The 20,605-nt window shown below is 35.9% G+C and overlaps 1 protein-coding gene across 3 annotated transcripts in view; it reads right to left on the minus strand.

Moving 5' to 3' along the window:
* LOC125683233 (von Willebrand factor A domain-containing protein 7-like) overlaps nt 1-18,405 on the minus strand; it is a 33,486-nt gene extending 15,081 nt beyond the window's left edge. The window contains exons 1-10 of one of the 3 annotated variants that reach the window (XM_048924175.2): nt 18,132-18,405; nt 14,500-14,622; nt 13,601-13,774; nt 11,476-11,557; nt 10,595-10,689; nt 6,911-7,102; nt 6,313-6,558; nt 3,738-3,851; nt 2,990-3,211; nt 237-358 (exon numbers count right to left, since the gene is read on the minus strand). In XM_048924175.2, the coding sequence (XP_048780132.2) occupies nt 237-358; nt 2,990-3,211; nt 3,738-3,851; nt 6,313-6,558; nt 6,911-7,102; nt 10,595-10,689; nt 11,476-11,557; nt 13,601-13,774; nt 14,500-14,622; nt 18,132-18,342 (1,581 nt within the window). In that variant the 5' untranslated portion in view covers nt 18,343-18,405. The remainder of the gene's footprint in view (nt 1-236; nt 359-2,989; nt 3,212-3,737; nt 3,852-6,312; nt 6,559-6,910; nt 7,103-10,594; nt 10,690-11,475; nt 11,558-13,600; nt 13,775-14,499; nt 14,623-18,131) is intronic. The other 2 variants (XM_056142107.1, XM_048924172.2) reach the window with 2 other exon arrangements.
* Nucleotides 18,406-20,605: the final 2,200 nt, after the last annotated feature.

Raw genomic sequence — 20,605 nt, forward strand, 5'->3', positions numbered from 1 at the left:
TAAGTCGTTTGGTTGATTAAATGAGAAGATATCTTCAAAAAATATTTATTTTTACGACAATCATTTTATTGACTTAATTTTTGGTGATACGTTACAACTCATCATGTTGATTTAATCACAACCAAGACGGAAAAAATGTCGTTCATCTTTTATGTATGGAAACTTGTTGAGTTCAAACGTCAAACAAACCCAAATAAAAGCAAAGAACTTTCAATTGAAAAAAATATTATATTTACCTCCACGAAGGTACTCAAGATAGCACCTAAAGAACCTGATGTTGTGTGAACAATTTTACCCCCAGTGGCTTGCGCTAAATCACTGAAAAATGTTAAACCACCAACGCCTCGCTTCACCCTTTCTACAAAATACGAAACACAGAGAAACTAGAAAACTGACGATGTAAAAAAAAATCCCTGACGAAAACTGACACGTACAAGTATGCTACTCTGACCTTGAATTTTGACCTACATATTGTATAGCCTAAAGTCGCAGGTCTTTCGAATAAGACCTTGTATACATGTAATTATAGATACAGACTCCTCGTCACAGTACGTAGGCATTGGTATGATAAAGAATCCTCACTGTTACTGCCCTGAGCACCATGCATGAGTCAAAAGCTGCAACACTTCACCTAACGCTTGTGACGTCTCTACAGGAGTTAAAACCTCTTGAATGAGAACAAAAGAACATACGAAAAAAAACTTGCACCACGTCTGCGAATTAAAGAAGTTTTGAGTTAATATGCCTCACAATCCCAAAGTCATTCCTTGCCATTTCAATCTTAAATTGAAGAGATGTTTTTCACCGACATTGGTTAAAGATATTCTGAAAATTTTATTTATTTATGTATTTACATGGTGTCAAGATATCCTTCATGTAGGCGTTATCTCATAACCATTTGTCACGAGGGGTCTAACCCCTCGAGTGTTAAATGCTTATATTAAGCAATATGACCATGTAGCTGATGTGTCCAATGATGCTACTTGAATTGTCCTTGGAATGGTGAAAAAGTTGTCTCGTGCAAATTGCTGTGCTAATGTTTGCTTCAACTTGTAACTTATTTGTGACAGAGATGAACCTGCTTCGCGGACATTGATTATTTCATTTTGAATATGGCTTTAGATGTCGTGAATGATAAGATTTATTTCCAAGTTTTGATAACTTTGTTATCGAACAGGAATGTTTTTGCATCTGCAGATCCAGGATTACTTTTTCGTGGGGGAGGTTAGAAGTTTTAACAAGAAAAAAACTCAGCCTTTAGAAACCCCAAATAAATGAAATTGGTTTAATTCAACCCATCACTTACATGTATAATCCTAAATCGTGGGGTTGGGATATTCCTCCGGGTATGGATTCAATTCATCGATTTAAACTTACATCATCTCTATCTTTTACTGATAGCGGGTACCAGTCGGTCAGTCACGGTTTGCGTGTAATATATAATGGCCTTTGCGTTTACAGATAACGGAGAAAAAGTATGGTCCAAACGTATATTCCCCCTCTTGCTTCGTGCCTAATTTAGCCGAAGGGCTTCATTGAAATAATTTTCGGTTTTCTTGTCTAATAGATGATTGTGTAATTATTTCTTTTTGGTCACTTTGCAATGATGAACGAAGTGTTGACAGTTCAAGCTCTATCAAACTCAATGATTTTACGATAATACTGTAGCATAAATACAACTATACAGTCAGTGGCCAGAAGTTTGTTGTTGGCAAAACAGTGAAAGGTGTAAATATTAATACATCTATGGTTAAATATCGAGTATGAATAAAATTTGACATAATTCACCGGTAATACGCAAATACCGACTTGTCCGATAGTTGTTTCCTTTTGTTGAACTTTAACAAACCGTGAGACGGAAAATATGTTTTCGTACACACGAGGTGGGTACAAAAGTAATAACTCATTTTTTCTTAAGTCATGATGATATATAAGGACCCTTAATCTCTCTCTAGATGAGCGCATGTTATCGGGTGGACTTTTATATAGTAGGTATGCGCAGATACTTTATACCACTAACTAAAACAAAAGCAGATAATAGGAACTCTTCAATATTAGGAGATAAACAATTACGTCGTGGAAGCCATCCTTTTACCAGAAAATTTAATAACTGTTTTTATTTCGGGATTTACAAACCTAGACAGTAAGCATTGCCAGATTGCGGCATAAAAATAATAAAGAGTTGGTTAAAAAAACAAATCACCCCTTTTGAAGCGAACGGCAATATCACCTATATGTAGGTGCATTCATTGCTAGAAGCAGTCGAAGTCGAATGTGAATTGATGAAGAACTGATCCGAGATTCGGTGAAGGCGTCAGTCGAAATGTCTAGCTGATCCGAATATCAGACGAGATTGAACTACCCATTATCATATTATTAGACGTTACAGGTATTGATATTAGGAAAAAATAATCTTCTGATGGGTCCGAATTCATCTGAATTGAAATGAAAAATAAAGCTTTGTTTCAGCATACCAAAAATTTCATCTACCACAACGATTGGAGCAGCAATTATGCAGTGGTAGTCGTCGAATAAATGAGAGTACTTTGAAAAGGTTGAGGACAAAAACTGTTTTAACACGTATAAAAGCTTTTACTTATGGCAAAGCATTTTGTGGTAAATTCAGACTTCTAGCAATGGATAGGGTTTAAGTTAGGTAGGTATGTAAATCCCAAACGCAGTAGTGATTGGTACAATGTATGGTGTCTACGAATATTATTGGAATAACTATACTAATAAAATAAAAATTTTGCAGCAGTTTTAGACGGAGACTTTCACTTTCGCGTGTTGGCCTGTTCTCATCGTGAATTTCCTTACACTTAATCAATTGCTGCTAGGTGGTGTTCAACGCACTCAAATGAGGTCCAAGTCAACCATAATACACTGCCTTCGTCTAAAATTGTATCAGAATGGTTATTATATCATTAACAGTTGCTACAAAGGTCGTGCCAATACATGACTTTCAGTTATTGAATCCTAGATTACGTACCTGGTGCCTCGTCATTGGGAATGCAATGGATGTCAACGGGAACAGTAAAGGTTGACCGTTTTTTCCTACCACCACCGCAATCACCACGAAGGAAGTACACAGGATGAAGATTCTTACTATTTACCAGCTCAATGAATTCCGATTTGGTTTTATTATTTGCATCTTTTGCATCAGCATCGGTGAAGAAGAATAAACAGGATCCTGGATTGGCTATCCTCGATGCTAGATGCAAATTAATGTTATATTTCAAATACTACAAGTAGCTTACATGGATAGTTGCATTTTCCTGACATTAAATCTTCATGTAGCCCAACGGGGGAGTGTGCACTCTATCTTGAATTTACACTACAAGATGAATCCTTATGGATTTGAACTATTGTATCCTGGTTGATTTCTTTAAAAAAAACCCGGAGACAGTGACAAAACGACAAGATGTGTACATGTGTGTGTGTGTGTGTGTGCGCGTGTGTGTGTGTGGAGAATCTTGAACCTACACTACATTTGCATATAAAGTTTACAAATTACGTCCTTATGGTTCTTGAAGAGTGAAACTTTAATTAAAAACTGATATATTCCACTGTAAAAATCTAATCTCATGCATTTGCCCACCCCTTCCCGGAAAGTAATTATATGAACAGCTACAGTTGTAGATGTAAAATATAAAGAATTAATATTCCAAAGGACATGTAGAAATCTTTCGAAAAATAAAATAACAATGTGTATATCTAAAAGATACAGCGGAACTCACCATTTATTAAACCCGCCATAGCCATTTCTGGACAATCACCTCCACCATTGGCACTCAAATGCAGAAGCCAACGTTTCATTTCTTGACCATTTGTCGTGTTTTGTAAAGTTGTTTCTACATTGTATGCATAGATAATAAACTCAAAACATGGAGACAAATCAACAAAACATGCAGCGTAAACTAAAGAGCAGAATTAAAAAAAAGACACACACGTGTTGCAGCGCATGTAGATTGTCATTTTTTCATGGCGACCTGTCTCTTCTTCACGACAAACAAAAAGGTTTACATAAGATGGCTAAAGATGTAGAAAAGCTAGCACTATCTAACTATACTAAATCTACAAACGCATTTACATTGCAAATTACATGTTTATTGTTTTTGGCTTGCTAATCAAAATGTTTTCTCGGGAGTGAAGTAGGACACATCCTATTCGTCCAATCAGCTGATCCACAATGCACGATAATTAATCTGAATACGAATGTGCTAATTCATGATGGTAGTCAGTGCAAAATCAACTTGTACCCTTTCATATTCCATTGTTATTGCGCACTATGAATAGATGATAGAAAAGATAAAAATATATAAAAGTATTTCATGCATAAAGAAAAAAGGGAAAGAAAGTAAATAATGTGGGCAAACTCACGAAACAGTGGATTAGCAGCCTAGAAATTCTACTCAAATAATCAGCACCCTTTGTGCCAGATGCTACTGAATCTTTTGAGGATATGTTGCAAAGTATAAACACCTATCTTTAATTTAACTCCATTTATCTGCAATTCAATTGGAGATTGCATGGTCAAATTATTAGACCCGAAGTACAGCAGGGGATTGTGCCCTCATCCCAAAAAACTTTGATTTCCCCACTTCAAACGAACCCAGGCAAGAGGGACATAAGCTCTGGCATTGAATTCACTCAGGAGAACAAGTTGTGCGGTACTGGCGGTGTTGTTGATGATGGATGCAATGTTCTGATAGAACTCATCCTTAGTATATGGAGTGGCGGACAGCGTCGGGGGATACGCACTGACAAGGATGATGGGGCCTTTGGTGGTGTTAAGGCGGAGAGTCAGGGCTCGCTCGGAGCCGTTGTTGCCTGGTTCAACCATGTTCAGCAAATTGTTCTTTACTGCAAAGCCCACTCCATGTTTTCTGGGTTCATAAGATCTCTTCTCTGGCCAGATGAATGGGTAGTCCTTCTCCTTTAATGTACTTGCATAGACGTGCCGTGTTTGCTGCAGAGTGGCAATGTCGACATTTAATCTCTTGAGCTCATCATTGATGAAAGCTGTTTTTCTGTCGTCGTTAATGTCCTGAATGGGGCGCAAAGGGAAAGAGTTGAATAACAAAGTAAATAATTTGCACGGAAGTTAATACAAGAAGGTAAAACCATCAGTTACCCCTCAGAAATCTTGGGTGTGTTCAGGTCTACATTTGGAAGTTTTAAGAAACGTGTACAAACGAGGAAAAACAAAGAAACGAGGTTCCAAAGAAAACATTCCTAGATTAGGCAGGAAACCTACCGTGACTGCCCGAGACTATTTGAAGCTAGAATGACAGAAGAGAGATTTTACGGGAGATAACGCATAAATTTAATGAAAATAGAGAACAACCGATATCCAAAAGAACTATGTAATTACATCTACACAAAAATGGATTTGCTAGATGAGTTGCTAAGAAAAAGCTAGTAGGTAGAAAGGTGAAAAGGAAAAAAAGCGGTTGTCTTGGTGTCGGGAAAAAAGGAAACTAAAAGGTGACAAATACTGGAGAAAAGGGATATTTTCAGATGAGTCTAAAATTGTTATGGGACAAAATACCAGATTTAGTGGAGGCACGTTGGACGAAGCCATACAACGAAGTTACGATTTGCATCTGTATTAAATGACATGGGGTCGTTACTATTTCAGCAGTTGAAAGCAATACAAATAAATACCAGCAAATTCTGGATGACAATTTGTGGCCGGTCATAGTCTGACATTTTCCAAATAACCAGTGCAATTTGAAGATGACAATGTATCACTTCACCGTGCACGTTCAACCCAAAATTTTATTTATAGAAATGGCATAACAACGATGAGCTGGCCAGCACAAAGTCCTGACATCAACATCATTGAAAATATATGGCTACATCAAAAGAAAGTTACAGAGACGAAGTTTGAAGTCTGAACAAATTCCGTCGCGGTTATAAACACGCCGCCATTTTGTACGAATATATGTTGCATCATACTGTATATATAGCTAGCACATAGCTTGCAATTAACTTTTAAATATCAATCTGTTCTATGATCGAAATCTTAAATAGGTATAAACGTGTTGTTTGTTTTAGTATTTCTTTTATTCTAGTATACAACAAATACAAATTGTTATTTGTGTCTTTATATCCTTTGTTGTTTTGATATTCTACATTAGATATTTTAATTTTCAATGTTTTAAATGTTAAAATATTTGATGTTATCATAATCACGTTTTCAGTTAATTCGGGGGGAAATATTGTTTTATAAGTAATTAAAAACGTACTTAAATCAAACTGGAAACAGTGAAAAAATCGCATAATTTCCTGTTCATAGCGCGTTCTTACCTGGGTCATTAAAAGTAGACAGAATATAGTTGTTTGGTCCTTTGTTTCCAAGAAGTAATGCTTGATTTACAATGTCTACACTATGCATAGCAGTTTCGCGAATTTCTTCGCCCATTGATCCAGTATCATCAATGACAAATACCACGGATAGTCCAGGAGCAAGACAGTTATAGCATGGATTTCTGTAGTGCATTCCAAGTAAGTGTCTGAATGTCTCAATCCCCAGTTTTGACAGTAGTCCAAATTCTTACAAAAAAGATATTTCTTACATGCACGTCAATCATCATTCAATTAAATTACAAATACATATCAGAAACAAATTTCAGTTTGAAGATGTAGGTATGAACTGCGGCATGAACTTGAAAAGTTGATAAAGAAAATACCTTTGAACTGTAAATACAGAAAATTAAAAACAAAATGAAGTCGCTGTAGAGAATATGTACAAGAAATTAGTTTGGACGAAAACGGTAAGGACGACATCGATGTCAACTGTAATTCTAGAACTAATGAACTAAAAAACTAAAAGAATTAGACATTTTACTAGTATTTTATCAATATCTCTATAAGGCCATGGTCTATGCATACATCTTAAATCTACCTTTTCCAATAAAGAAATCCTTCGTTGCTTGAATTGCAGCAAGACCGGCCATTCCATGAAGATGAAAATGGGGAGATAATTCTGGATTAGACGTTTCCTTGTTAATTCCTCCTGTAGCAGGAATCATTCGACTTTTGTCATATTGACCTCCATGGCTACATTTTCCTTTGTGGGATGGGAATAATGTTGGCCCTGCAATTCAATGAATAGCTTAAAGTCTACGTATTTAGTAACAGTCCAATAAGTTGCCTGTAAGTATCAAATAAATTAGAATATTTCCATTATTAATATTCCTCATCAGACATATCCGAGAAAAACATTGTTTCTCAGATCTTCATAGCATTTTTACACTCTATACTCTGAACACGGTTAGTCTTTGGACTTTCATTATATGTCTTAAATTGTGATTGAGTACGAACTAAATACTGTCATAAGACAGTGAAAACCGTATGCAAGGGTTTGTCTTTAAATGCATGCATATACTCTCTGTCATACTTGTGTAACTAACAAAGAAACCACAATAGTTACCACATAACATATCTTATACCATGTATATTCTTCCTTCATATGTCAAGATGCATAGAGAATTGTCTTTGGCAAGTACCCTAGGGAAATCCCAAATCTTATTTCATGATTGTTGAAATATATTTAAAACAATTGAGGTCCATAACCCTAAACCATATATATTCCTGCTGCACATATCAATATGCATTGGGTATTCTGATATGCGATGTGTTCATGTCAGGGATGTAATGATTGACTAAACCATTTTATGTTATCAAAATTCTAGGACTTTACTATTCATCCCATAGGAACAAGGTTCAGATTTGAATTGAGGGTTGGATTTGCATTTTATTTGAGCATGGATATGGTTTTAATTTAGTTTTGATTTATAGTATGAGGTACCTGAAGGGCCAGGGAAGGCAAAAATAAACTGAGGTCATTTAAAAATATTCTCAAGAACCCCTTGGCCAGAAAAGTTGATATTTACATGAAAACTTCCTGATGCAGAGTAGATTCAAGTTTGTTCAAATCATGGACTCCGGGAATAGGATGGGGCCACAATAGGAATCAAAATTGTACTTGTCGACTCGTAATATACAGGAAAGTATATTGGGTAATTCTGCTCAAGAATTCGATCAACAGGACCATCACTGGTCATGTTAAAATACAAACATCCCTAGGTAGTGCAGATTCAAGTTTGTTCAAATTTTGGCCTTCTGAAATAGAGTGGGCCACCAAAGGGAATCAAAGTTTTACAAAAGAATGTATAGGGAAACATGTTCAAGAATCTTCATCTCCACGTCATTAGCGCCATGGTTAGTCGCATGGATATGCAAATATTTTCAGGTAGTTCATATGCAAGTTTGTTCTGTTAAGGGACCCCGGAGATTGGATGGGACCACAATAGAAGATCAAAGTTTTATTTGGGAATATACAGAAAATTAATTAAACCAAACTCTATTCAAAATTAGTAGGGTCACACTAGCTGCAAGTCCGTAGCTATCTGAGAACATATTGGGGCATATCGATCTAGGGCCACACTAAATCATATCATAGGGTCAAATGCTGTCTGACATATTTTATACCGATCGTTAGGCCGTTCATGGCACACTATATACGGACTACGAATAACTCCGTTTACCTGATCAAGATACATGTATAGGTCTCACGGGGGGAGGGGGGGGGTGCCCAACTTTTATTTTGTATTACTTATAGCAGTTATGATATTGATCACTGTTCGTTATCTTCACCTATATATATATATATATATGTATATATATAAGGTACATATAACATGTATATTAGCAGTAGAAAAACATCAGATTCTGTGGTAATATTTTCGGTTTATGTTGACCTTCCCCCCATATCATTTTAAACAGGAGCTGTTATTGCGGATTGTGAATAATAAACATGTTAAATCAAAAATATATAAATGCTCTTCAAAATCACTTAAAAGTCGTTTTGATAAAGATGTTGATGTCCGTAGGTAATTATTACATCGATCGTTTATATAGTATACCCTACAACAGTATCATCGTATGTATATTGAATTTTTATTGCAACGAATTTCAAAGTGATTTTCAAAATGATTCTTAGTTTTATTCTATTTATTTTATTTTCCACAATGCCGAAGACAACCCCCTGTGCATACTGCATCATCTGAGCCTACATAATAGATTACATGTATTTTTTAAAATCATTATTAAAAGAGAATGGTCAAATACATTTTTCATGGTCTCTTCTACAGAATTCATATATGTACATGAGATCCTTCGGTCATTTTTAATGCTGATAAGCCAAAGAATAGTCAGATATACCATGGTCTCATCTACAGAATTCATACATGAGACCAATAACCCATTTGTAATTCTAAGGAGCCACCAAGTAGCTACATGTAGATATCTCCTATGGTCTCATCTACAGAATTCATACACGAGACCATCTAATCTTTTGTGATGCTCAGGAGGCACACAGAATAGCCAAATATTTTCCATGGCCTCATCTACAGAATTCACACATGATACCATTACATGTATTTAATCAGATATTTGATATATTAGGTTTTCTTTAAAGTAGGTCAAATTCCAAGGTCAAGATCAGAAGGTTAAAATTTTGGTAACCCTCCAAAGTAAGATTTTGTCACAAGGAAATATGAAAGTCCCATCACCCAGAATTCAAAAGTTATAAGAAAGGTTAAACTTTCGGACAAGCTAACAGTCAGGACAAAAAATATGCTCTCGATTATATTCGCATGTACATAAAAAAACCTTGAACGCACACAATTTGGGAAAGTTTGCATCTGGATTAAAGATAACGAGCAGTGATCAATGTCACAACTCCTATAAGCAATGCAAAATAAAGAGTTGGACAAACACGAATTCCTTGACATACCAGAGAAGTCTAGGTGGAGTAAGCATCCTCTGTTGACCGGTCACACCCGCCCTGAGCCCTATGTCTTGGTCAGGTAAGGGGAGTAATCTGTATTCAAAATCAGTGTACCAAGAACGGCCTAACAATCGGTATGAAACACATCAGACAGCATTTGACTCAATGATAGGCTGTATTGTCAAATTAGATCATTATAACGACCATAGAATTTGTGAAATGCTGACTTTAAAGGAGACTGTTGGAACCTCTGTAATATCAACTTGTTTCTCAATAGCCTGCCTTAACTTAAAAATTGATTACACGCAGAACAAGGTCTTGCGTATCGAATCAGCTGAGAAATATAAACATCATATACAGGGGATAATGGAATATTGCTACACGAATATGGGAAGTTGGCGATGGAGAAGTGAAATCATTCCGTTTGTCATAAATATGGGTTGTTAGTTTGCTGTTAATATCTATTTTCAATAAATATCTAAGTACGAAGTAGAAGGGATATATCGACTCAACATATGAATGAAAATGCTAATCGAACAAAATTGAATATAGTAGATGAATGAAGAACCAATGTTAACTGCGTAAATTTAGTGAAAATGAAAGGTGAAGATAACGAACAATGATCAATATTAGAATTTTTAAAAACCAGCAGAATTACTTTGATATATAAATTAATTGTTTTTCTTTGAATATTTGAAAGGAGTACATTCTGTGTTTGATGTCACGATGCTCCACAGACAGTGTAATTATTAAAGCGTTAATAAAGAGGATTTCAATTGTCTTCTGACAGTTTACCTAAAGGTTTAGGAATATGTTGATAACTTGTGTAGCCACTTGTGAGAACACGACCATCTAGCTTTATGTTGTGAGCACACGAAAGCTGTTTGATTCTGTGGTGTGAAGACAAATAAAAGTAATATTAGATTTAAGGAATGACTTTAATTCCGCGAAGCGGAGTATAAAAAACGTAAACGGACCCAAACCAGGTTATACTCGAATCATTTGCACCAGAATTAGAGTCATTCCTTATAATTTAATACAGAAGACAAAAATACTAACCTTCGTTTATCAAAATGTACATAAATTCGGAAAAAATACAACTCAAACCGAAGTATCTGATTGTACACGTTGACCTTCTATTCCATAGATTGATTGATTAAATATTGTTTAACGTCCCTCTCGAGAATCTTTCACTCATATGGAGACGTCACCACTTCCGGTGAAGGGCTGCAAAATTTAGGTCTATGCTCGGCGCTTACGGTCTTTGAACAGGAAGGGATCTTTATCGTGACACACCTGCTGTGACAAGGGGCCTCAGTTTTTGCGGTCTCGTCCGAAGGACCGCCCCATTTAGTCGCCTCTTACGACAAGCAAGGGGTACTGAGGACCTATTCTAACCCGGGTCCCCACGGGACTCTATTCCATAGAAGGCTGAAAACAGTGCTGCGATGTAAATTTAGAGATAAAAAAATAGTTCCGGCATCTGGTTGTCAAGGGGGTGTGTCCCCATACCAAACCAGGTTATAAAAAATAACATGCGTTCCTCAATTGGAATTTGACCAATCAGAGACAAGGATACAATAAGAATTAAATTATTCACATATATCATCATGAATGAGAACAAAGATTAAAATAATATCGCTTTTAACCATGATCCTCAGTGTATTTATACTTACGCCTGCACCGTATAATCACAATCCACACAGGTTACTGTGTAGCCATTGGCAACTGGAATAGGTAAAGACCTTCCAGATATCCCTGTAAAAGTACTTGAATGTGTTACTACAGAGGATCATATTACTGTGTATGAAGCAATTTTGTAATATCAGAATTCAACTTCTGACATCGGATATCAAGATTTTGAAAAAAAACCTAATATTTCCGATGAATTGCTATCAAAAATTGATTTGCTGAAGATAAAATCTGATAGGTTTATATCAAAATATCGATTTTGTGACATCTATGAATATTTTGCTTATCATTTCATTCATTTTTATTTAATATAACCACCAAACTTACATTTAGTTTTTGATATTAAAGAATATAAAATTTGTTTTAAGGAATTATTTCACAACAAGATAAATAAACAACTTGCTGTACTTTAATAAAGGATTGCAATACGTCGATCATAGGCACGTGTTTCTAACAAATACCGTTAATATTCTTGGTTATATAATGTGTTTTGAAACATATTCTATTTTTAATCTTGAAACATGCAAATATTTCATCAAAAGTCCTACTGCTACAGCTGTAATGACATATAGACTTAATAGACATGGAATATGTATACCTTCGACATTTAATCTCAGAATTAAGAATCGCCCTTGTATTTGGTCTGGACCTTAAAGTTCAAATTCAACATGGGGCACAATTTGATCTAAATAATTAGGTTTAAGTTCCATACTTTAAAGAAATGATATAGATACGGCAACAAAATATCTTAATCCAATGATATAAATCTGGCAACAAAAAGCTTGACTCGTTTTTCAATTCAAAAGCTGAGTCACAAATGATATGAACAATATATTACTTCCTTCGCTGAAGGTTGCTGAGGTGAATATGTTGCCATGGAGCTATGTATAAATGAATTTAGACTCTATACCATTAATCGTTTTTATTAAGAATAGAAAACTGCTTTTCACTTACCATAAAGAACAGTTTTTAAAATTCTCTTGTTTATGAATGAAAGGTGAAGATAACGAGCAGTGGTCAATCTCATAACTCCTATAAGCAATACAAAATAGATAGTTGGGCAAACACGGACCCCTGGATATACCAGAGGTGGGATCAGGTGCCTAGGAGGAGTAAGCATCCTCTGTCGATCAATCACACCCGCCGTGAGCCCTATCTCATGATCAGGTAAACGGAGTTATCTGTAGTCAAAATCAGTGTGCCAAGAAAGACCTAACAATCGATATGAAACACGTCAGACAGTATTTGACCGAATGATAGACTGTATTGACGAACTAGATTGTTATAACGACCATAGAATTTGCGAAATGCTGATTTCAATCGAGACTGTTGAAACCCCTGTACCATCAACTTGTTTGTCAGTAGCTTGCATCGATTTCAAAACTGACCATACGCAAGACAAGCTCTTGCGTATCGAATCATTTGAGAGTTATAAACACCATATGCAGGCTATTATGGAGCATTGCTACATGAATATGGGAAGTCGACAATGGAGAAGTTGAAATCATCCCGTTTGTCATACAGTTGAGTTGTCATCCTGCCGTCAATGTCTACTTTCAATAAAATATATAAGTACATGTATGAAGCAAAAGTGGACGACCCCAGTTGGGGGCGGAAGCCCCCCCCCCCCCCCCGAAGCTGATGACATTTTTCTTAATATGTAATAAAAATTTAACGAAAATATTTGTAAGCACGTGCATACAGTGCTACAGTGTAGCTACGCCACTGGACTTTGTGGTGTCTTTTATTTCGAGCTCACAGCTGAATTCAATGCTGAATCCGATAAACGTATGAAACTGCATGACAAAGCTGACCTCACTCTCACACACATACGTACGATAGTGTTTTACCCTAGGCCCCAGTCTATAAATAATGGTCGCGTCAAAAATTGTCCAGTGCAATCAGAACATTGATCGGCATTTTCCGCCAAGTCGAGAAGAAATTTAAAAGGCCGACCGATGTTCCGATTTGCTCCGTTGGAAACGTACACTTGTGCATGCTTAAGTTGACTCCCCTCCTAGCATCCGGTTTAACCTCGTCTTTATAATCATGACACCTTAAAAAGTATTCTTCTTTTGAAGAAACACCAAACCAGAGAATAAGACTTACCTAGTTCTTTACAGCTTTGATTTCTAAACATTTCAACCCAGTTGGTATTGCTGTAGAATTCCTGAAGAGTGAACAAATACTCGCCGACAAATTCTCTTGTAGCATTCCAGTTTGGATAAGCTTTCTTTGCTTCCATTATGATATTTTTTCTTAAATTATGTAGCTCAATATTCCCTAATCGGATGAAAACAAATTTATTACAGTGTCTTGAAAATGCTAAATATTCTTGAATTATTTAGTTAGATTGATACAATGTACATCTGTAATGTGATGTTTTCGCATGATAATGAGAATTGTCTACGATACATCTATTCATCGTGAAGTTTAGAATTGCAAAATAAGAAATGATGAAGTTTTAACTAATTGTTTTGTTCCGTCTTTGTATTGACGTACCTTGCATGTAGTTGAGAATAACGTATGAAATCGACATCCTTACAGAGCTATTGTCAAATGAAGCGCTGCAAAAGGTGGCAAATTCCACATCCTCAACTAGATGCATCATTTATTTCATTGCACTAAATGCTAATAGATACGAAATAAGCAAATCATGCGTACATTTATTTATGCGAAGTTGTTGATGTATCAATTTACTAGTTTATGTTTTCTTTAATGATCCCTATCACATTCTTACGTTTTTTATCAATCAATGTTGGTTTTAATTTCAAAATGCGCATTTGAACCATCGTTTGGTTTCAAATGATGTCATACTAAAAATTAAGGTGAATCCACCACAATTTTTCTACAAATGTTATAATATTTTGATAATGTTACACGTTGTCATGTAGTCTCCCGGTGCTGGAGAATATCTGCAGTGTGCCGGTTTCACCCTAAGAAGGATTTCATTATGGAATTGCAAATGTTTCTCAGCTAAACAGTTTTTCATATAAAAGTATGTTCACCTGCATGAATTTGTTCACTATTCATCGTTCTTGATGCAACTTCGCTGTAAGTCTTCTGAGCCAAATTGTTCTGCGTGACAATATACACGACAACGTTTGCGAAGTATATCAAGGCATCTTGACCTGTAGAACAAAGTGGGATTAAATATAAGGGTATTGATAATCGTTACGAAACATCGACAAACAAAAATGGCAACAGTTTTAACCTAAAAGACTCTGAATGTGTCAATGCATGATTAATAATGAGGATTTTTTTATCCTTAAAGCAATAGAACTACAACTTAATCAACACTTGATTTTCAAAATTTACCGAAACAAATAGATGGCTAAATGATATACACGTGTAATTAATAAATGATTAATAACAGTTGATATTTTGGGGTAATGCGATGATTTAGCTACTTAAGAAGTATTTCATATTGTACCTCGATGGCAGGTTAATCATCTTATCGACTGAGAAAGTGTCGGTAATTGTTTTATTATGTGAATAAATAATTTAAATCATCGAATCTAGAAATTTTTGTCGGCTTTGTTTACAGCAAGAGTGCGATACCTTGTCGAAAGTGATGAAAGACGCGGGTTTTCTTGATATAATTTATATGACATATTTTAAAAATTACATATAATTTAATATTCATATTACATTACATGCAGCTCTGGAAATATTCTGTATGTTGTTTTAAAAAACAAATTCCAGCTAACATCGTATGGTTTTCAGACCGGTGTGAATTGGATGATCAGATCATTGGAACGGGGCAACGGAGGGCAGAGATCACACAGACTCCCTTCTGGCATCCACTGATCCAACGAATGGTCAGTTCTTTAATGCAGAGGATGAGTCTTGTAGCGAAAATGTTTAGAGTATCATGTAAGCGAGCGTGATTTATCACAAAAAAGGCATGGTATTTATGCACTGGTGCTAGATTCATAGTATGAATATTTTAATGGTTGTGATGAAAACGTTTGCCATGAGGCGCTGTCTTACCATATCGGGTCCCTCAGCCATGTCTAAAGATACAATGATCTCTCAGGTTTATGGAGAAAACTGTTTTAGGTACCTTAACATGCCGAAAGAGTCTAAGATGTCACAATGAATGCTGACACTTTGACCAATGTTTAACATATAATTAGCAGCTTTGTTTTACGTTACTTCCAATCTATGTTTCAGTTGCTTGCCAATAGCACAACATCACGGACATCATGGAATTTCATTTATTTGAATTCAAGATAATATGGATATTTTATCAAACATAAATGTCAAAAGACAAACTAACAACACACCTTTATGATAAACGAACATGACTTCTCCATCGTCAACTTCCCGTATTTGTATGGCAGTATTCCACTATCAGTTGTATGTATCTCCCAATTGACTCGATATGCAAAGCACGATTTGCGTATGACCAATTTTTAAATCGATGCAAGGTACTGACAAATAAGTTCAACAATCTTGTTCAAAATCTGCATTTCGCAAATTCTGTGGTTGCCAATTCCATGATCTAATTTGTAATTACAAAATGTCATTGGTCGAATGCTGTCTGACGTGTTTCGTACCAATGTTGGACCATTCTTTACATGCTGATTGTGAGTACGGATTACTGTTTACCTGATCAAGATATAGGGATATCGGCGAGTGTTACCGGTTGACAGGGGGGTGTTTTCTCCTCCTAGGCATTTGATTCCACCTCTGGTATGTCCAGGAGTCCATGTTGCCAGAGTTAAATCACTATTCATTATATTTACTTATTCATAAGAGTGTTATCTCTCAGACCAAGAAGCGTCCCCCGACAAACTTTGTAAAAATTTAATGAGGGTATGGATATCTTAGCCTTTTCAAGTTCTGACTTGTTTTTGGATAGTTTGTATACTTGTGTGTGTCACGTGACAGTGAACCAAGGGCGGACCAGGTCCAGTAATTGAAATGAGTGCGTGTTAATGTCGCGTCCTTTCGCGTAGCAGGGGAGGTTATGTGGATCATGTTCAGAGCATTGCTTGGATGTATGTTTCGGTACAGAAGTTTTGATTGGTGGTCTCTTTGTCCGTCTATATAAAGATTTATGGATTCTACCTTGGTTAATGTAGAGTATTTCCACATTTTGTGAGTTATTTATTTTCTATATACTGATGGTGGAACATTTGGATACCAGTTCCTTATGACACGTGACGTGGCGTTGATATGGCGTGCCGTTCCACTGATCTGTATCTGTTCTTTGATGTTACTCTCCTACCCATGCACGGTTGATGTGATGTTGTATAATACATAACATGTGATGTGAATTGCTTATGGGCTGTAATTTCATGACCTGTTTAAATGTTTTATGTTATAGCGAGAAAATAAAAGAAATTTTTTTATTTAAATTATAGTCTAAAGTACCTGTATACATGGTCTTTTGTAACTTCAGTTTTGTGTGAAGAGCGTTCTGGGTAATTATCGAGATTAATTAATACATTTCTCCTTTTACAAAATAAGGGGTAGCTTAGTGATTGGGGAGGGTAATATGTGTTGGCGCAATCCATCTGGGGTACCGCTCTATAGCAGTGGCGGTAGAGTGCGGATCGCGCAGATTCTCTCTGTCGCGTCGCGTGATTTTGTCCGAGCGGATTTTTGCATTTTCTAGAGCACAGGTTTTGTGTGCCGTACAAATTGATTGTTGTCTTTGATACGTGATATGTTGTATGAATAATCAATATTCTTGCTTTGACTGCGGGATTACATTACTTTGATTTCCTCTTTGGGATAGTTTACTTTGATTTACTATAGTAAAAACTTTTAATTTTTTAATACAGTGATACTACTGAAAAGAAAAGTTAAATATAGTTTACTGTAGTTTTTTTTTTTTTGTCAAGATCTGGTCAGTACTGGGGTTGATCTGTTATAATTCCCCAGCCGATGTTTATAGATTCACGATCGAATGTTGGCAATTATCTGTTTTAAATATCTTGTCAAAATAACAATATAATTATCTAGTTAAATAAAACTTACGACTCTCGAGATAGCAACTCACTATACGTGGTACTAGCATATTATAACAAGATAAATGAACCCATCCGGTTTTCGTGATACGATAGCGTGATGTTTATGTCCGATTAGATGCATTTCTTCACTCATATGGAGTCGTCACCAGCTGTTCAATGTACATGAAGTGCCACATATTTTGAGTTTTGAATGGAAACATCGTAGTATTTCTAATGCAGTGCGTTTAGTGGAAGAACAGTCACTTTATATGTATCTTGTTGCAGGATCAACCCCGGGACATCCCAGATGTGGGGGAAAAGGTCCGAACTATTAGGTCATGGAGGTCAGTAGTTTTGGGTGGTCAGTAGTTTTGAAGGGTTGATAGGTCACGGCGGTTAGTAGTTTTGGGCGGTCAGTAGTTTTGAAGGGTTGATAGATCACGGCGGTCAGTAGTTTTGAAGGGTTGCATTTTTAAACACCTTGATATAAAGGATATCTAATATTCATTCAAAGCGTTTATACATTTGACCAATAAGGATTATTCTACCTAAGGAATAATAGAAAACCTTCTCGTTTCCCCATACACAATTTCTAACACAATAACAAATAGATTGGCTACCCCGATATCAATGCTTTTACAAACAAAGTTAATTAAATACTGAAGAAATGTAATTACCAAAGAAACCGATGATGACTGAATCTGGATCTGATGCGTTGAATTTTCCAGGGGATAATACATTCGTTATGACATCTGCAGCGGCATAGTATATCCCAGCCTGTGTTATACTGGCATGAGTGAAATCTGGACGCCCATTGGTACTTTCTTGGGATGGTAAAAATGCAAGTGTTTGAGTTGTTAATACCACAAAAATCATCCACTGCTCCATTCCTGTGTATAGTTAGGTATCAACTGAATTATATTGGCCACACTTTCTACAAGTTTATCTATTGATCTGAGTCATTTAAATACGGAGAACCGTTTTACTCTTTATTCCAAATGAATACCTCGGTTTTAAAGGTATCACCCGAAACCCCCTTCAAATTGCTTATTTACAATTGAGCTCCAGAAACAGTCATCAAGCTAATACTGGATGCGGCGGCACAAATTCAAACCCGGGCCTTCTGTACATGGATAAAGGAGAAATAGTGGAATGATTCAGAAGAATTAAATTCATGCATACGTATATGAATATGGGATCCAATAGCACCCCAGATAAATTTTCGCAATTGGATAATTATTGGATGATATTTTCATACAGAAATCATATGACTATTAAAAGTTATATTATGTAAGACATTATGGGGTTCCCATATCTTTTTTCAATCCAGGAAGTGCAATACCGAGAGCGATAATAGTTTTATTTTTTTAACTACGCATGATTTATCACGGAAACACATAATCCTAGCGCCTTATCTAAAGTCACTTCGCCCTCATGACAATTTATTCAGGGGCTTCCTCTTTTTATCAATCATGGCACATCGGGTACATGAAAGCAGACAGTACCAGAAGACGTAACAAGGGCGTATTAAAAAGGGGCAGCTGGGGCACGTGCTAGAAGAGTTAGGGGGGGGGGGGGCACGAGCGTGTATTGAATGATATCAGTTACGTAATTATCATTAAAATTGAACAAAACTTTCAGAAGCTAAGAATGTTATCATTATTGCAGTGGCGTAGCTTCCATTGAGGCAACCGAGGCAGCTGCCTCGGTAAAAAAAAAACAACAACACCTTTTACGTTGTTAAAATGTCGATAGCTTCTGGGGGGCGCAGCCCCCCAGACCCCCTGCCTAGGTAATATTCGAACCCAAGCTACGCCTATGTATCATTGATTTTTGAAGTTAATAAATTATCTCTTTCCTTTGTATTATTGTTAATTTTTTATTTCTTAATCCGCAATTAAGACAAGGGATTAGGTTTTCTTTTTAACTGACTTTCTACAACAAATGCAAAGACGAAATTCATTTCAGCTTGTGGTTTGACAATTTACGGTGTTATTTCGGCCATCCAATGCCAGTATTGTGTTTTGAATGATACTAATTAAGTATCAGACTATGTCCTTCAATCGCTATTCTATACTTTGATCGTATCCGAAGCTTTGACATATTGATGGTATTTTATACAGGAGCATATCTGCGCTTGCTAACTTAGAAGTACATGTAGTTTCAGTTTGAGTAATTTGATATGAAATACAATCAATCAATTGACTGAAAACCACCCCTTCTTCCCCAAGAAAATAAGGTTTCCGCTCCCCTATGCTGTAATTCTTTCAAAAAAAAATTTTGAAAGAGGGAAATGGGAAGTAAATACATATATATTACAAAAATTGATTAAGTTTTTTTTAGTGAACATGGCGGTATAAACTGCCGCGGGTGTTGCTATAACGCGGAGCGGAAAATACCGTATTAATGTTTTGACGAAGTCAGCATTTTGTAAAACTGAAAAGGTTTATTATGAACAAAGGGATCAGAAATTACAGAGAGAACCTAAATCATCCTCAGATTCGTTTCATATATCATAAGTTATACTAGTGCATATCTATTTCAAAATCATTATAACTTATCATGAAATATTTAAACAAGCGTGTGTGGGTACCACTCTCTTTCCCCGGGTTTGTCATTTTCTGACACCCTCTTCCCCGCTCCCCAACCGAATTTGACAGCATTTTGTTTCACAAATAAAAACCCCAGAATAAGTGAAAACTTGAATTGTGATTTAATCTTTCAAATATGTTACTTTTTCTTTAGGCTCATAACGATGTTATGAGCCTATTCAACAATCAATAAGAGCCCCCCCCCCCACCCCCCCACCCCCCGAAAATTTGTTATCTAGTTCGTCATTTGATTAAATGACATTTTTCATACTCAATTTGCCTTATGTTTATATATAATATGATACAGCAAAAACTAGCTGCGGTTGACCTTTCTCGGCATTTTAAGACATAAATAATATAGAAAAAGATAAAATAATTTTCTCAACAATTTTATCCAAACATAACCTTTATAAAACAAACTTATAATCAAACTAGATATTTTAAAGATAATGAACCTGTTTTTGATTATAGTTTTACACCTGGTATAATATGCATATATGTTTCACATCAAATTTTAAAGCGAACGAGCCTGGTGTGTACAAAACGTTTGCCACATTTGT

The sequence above is a fragment of the Ostrea edulis genome, chromosome 6 (assembly GCF_947568905.1).
Source record: "Ostrea edulis chromosome 6, xbOstEdul1.1, whole genome shotgun sequence".
Taxonomy (NCBI): domain Eukaryota; kingdom Metazoa; phylum Mollusca; class Bivalvia; order Ostreida; family Ostreidae; genus Ostrea; species Ostrea edulis.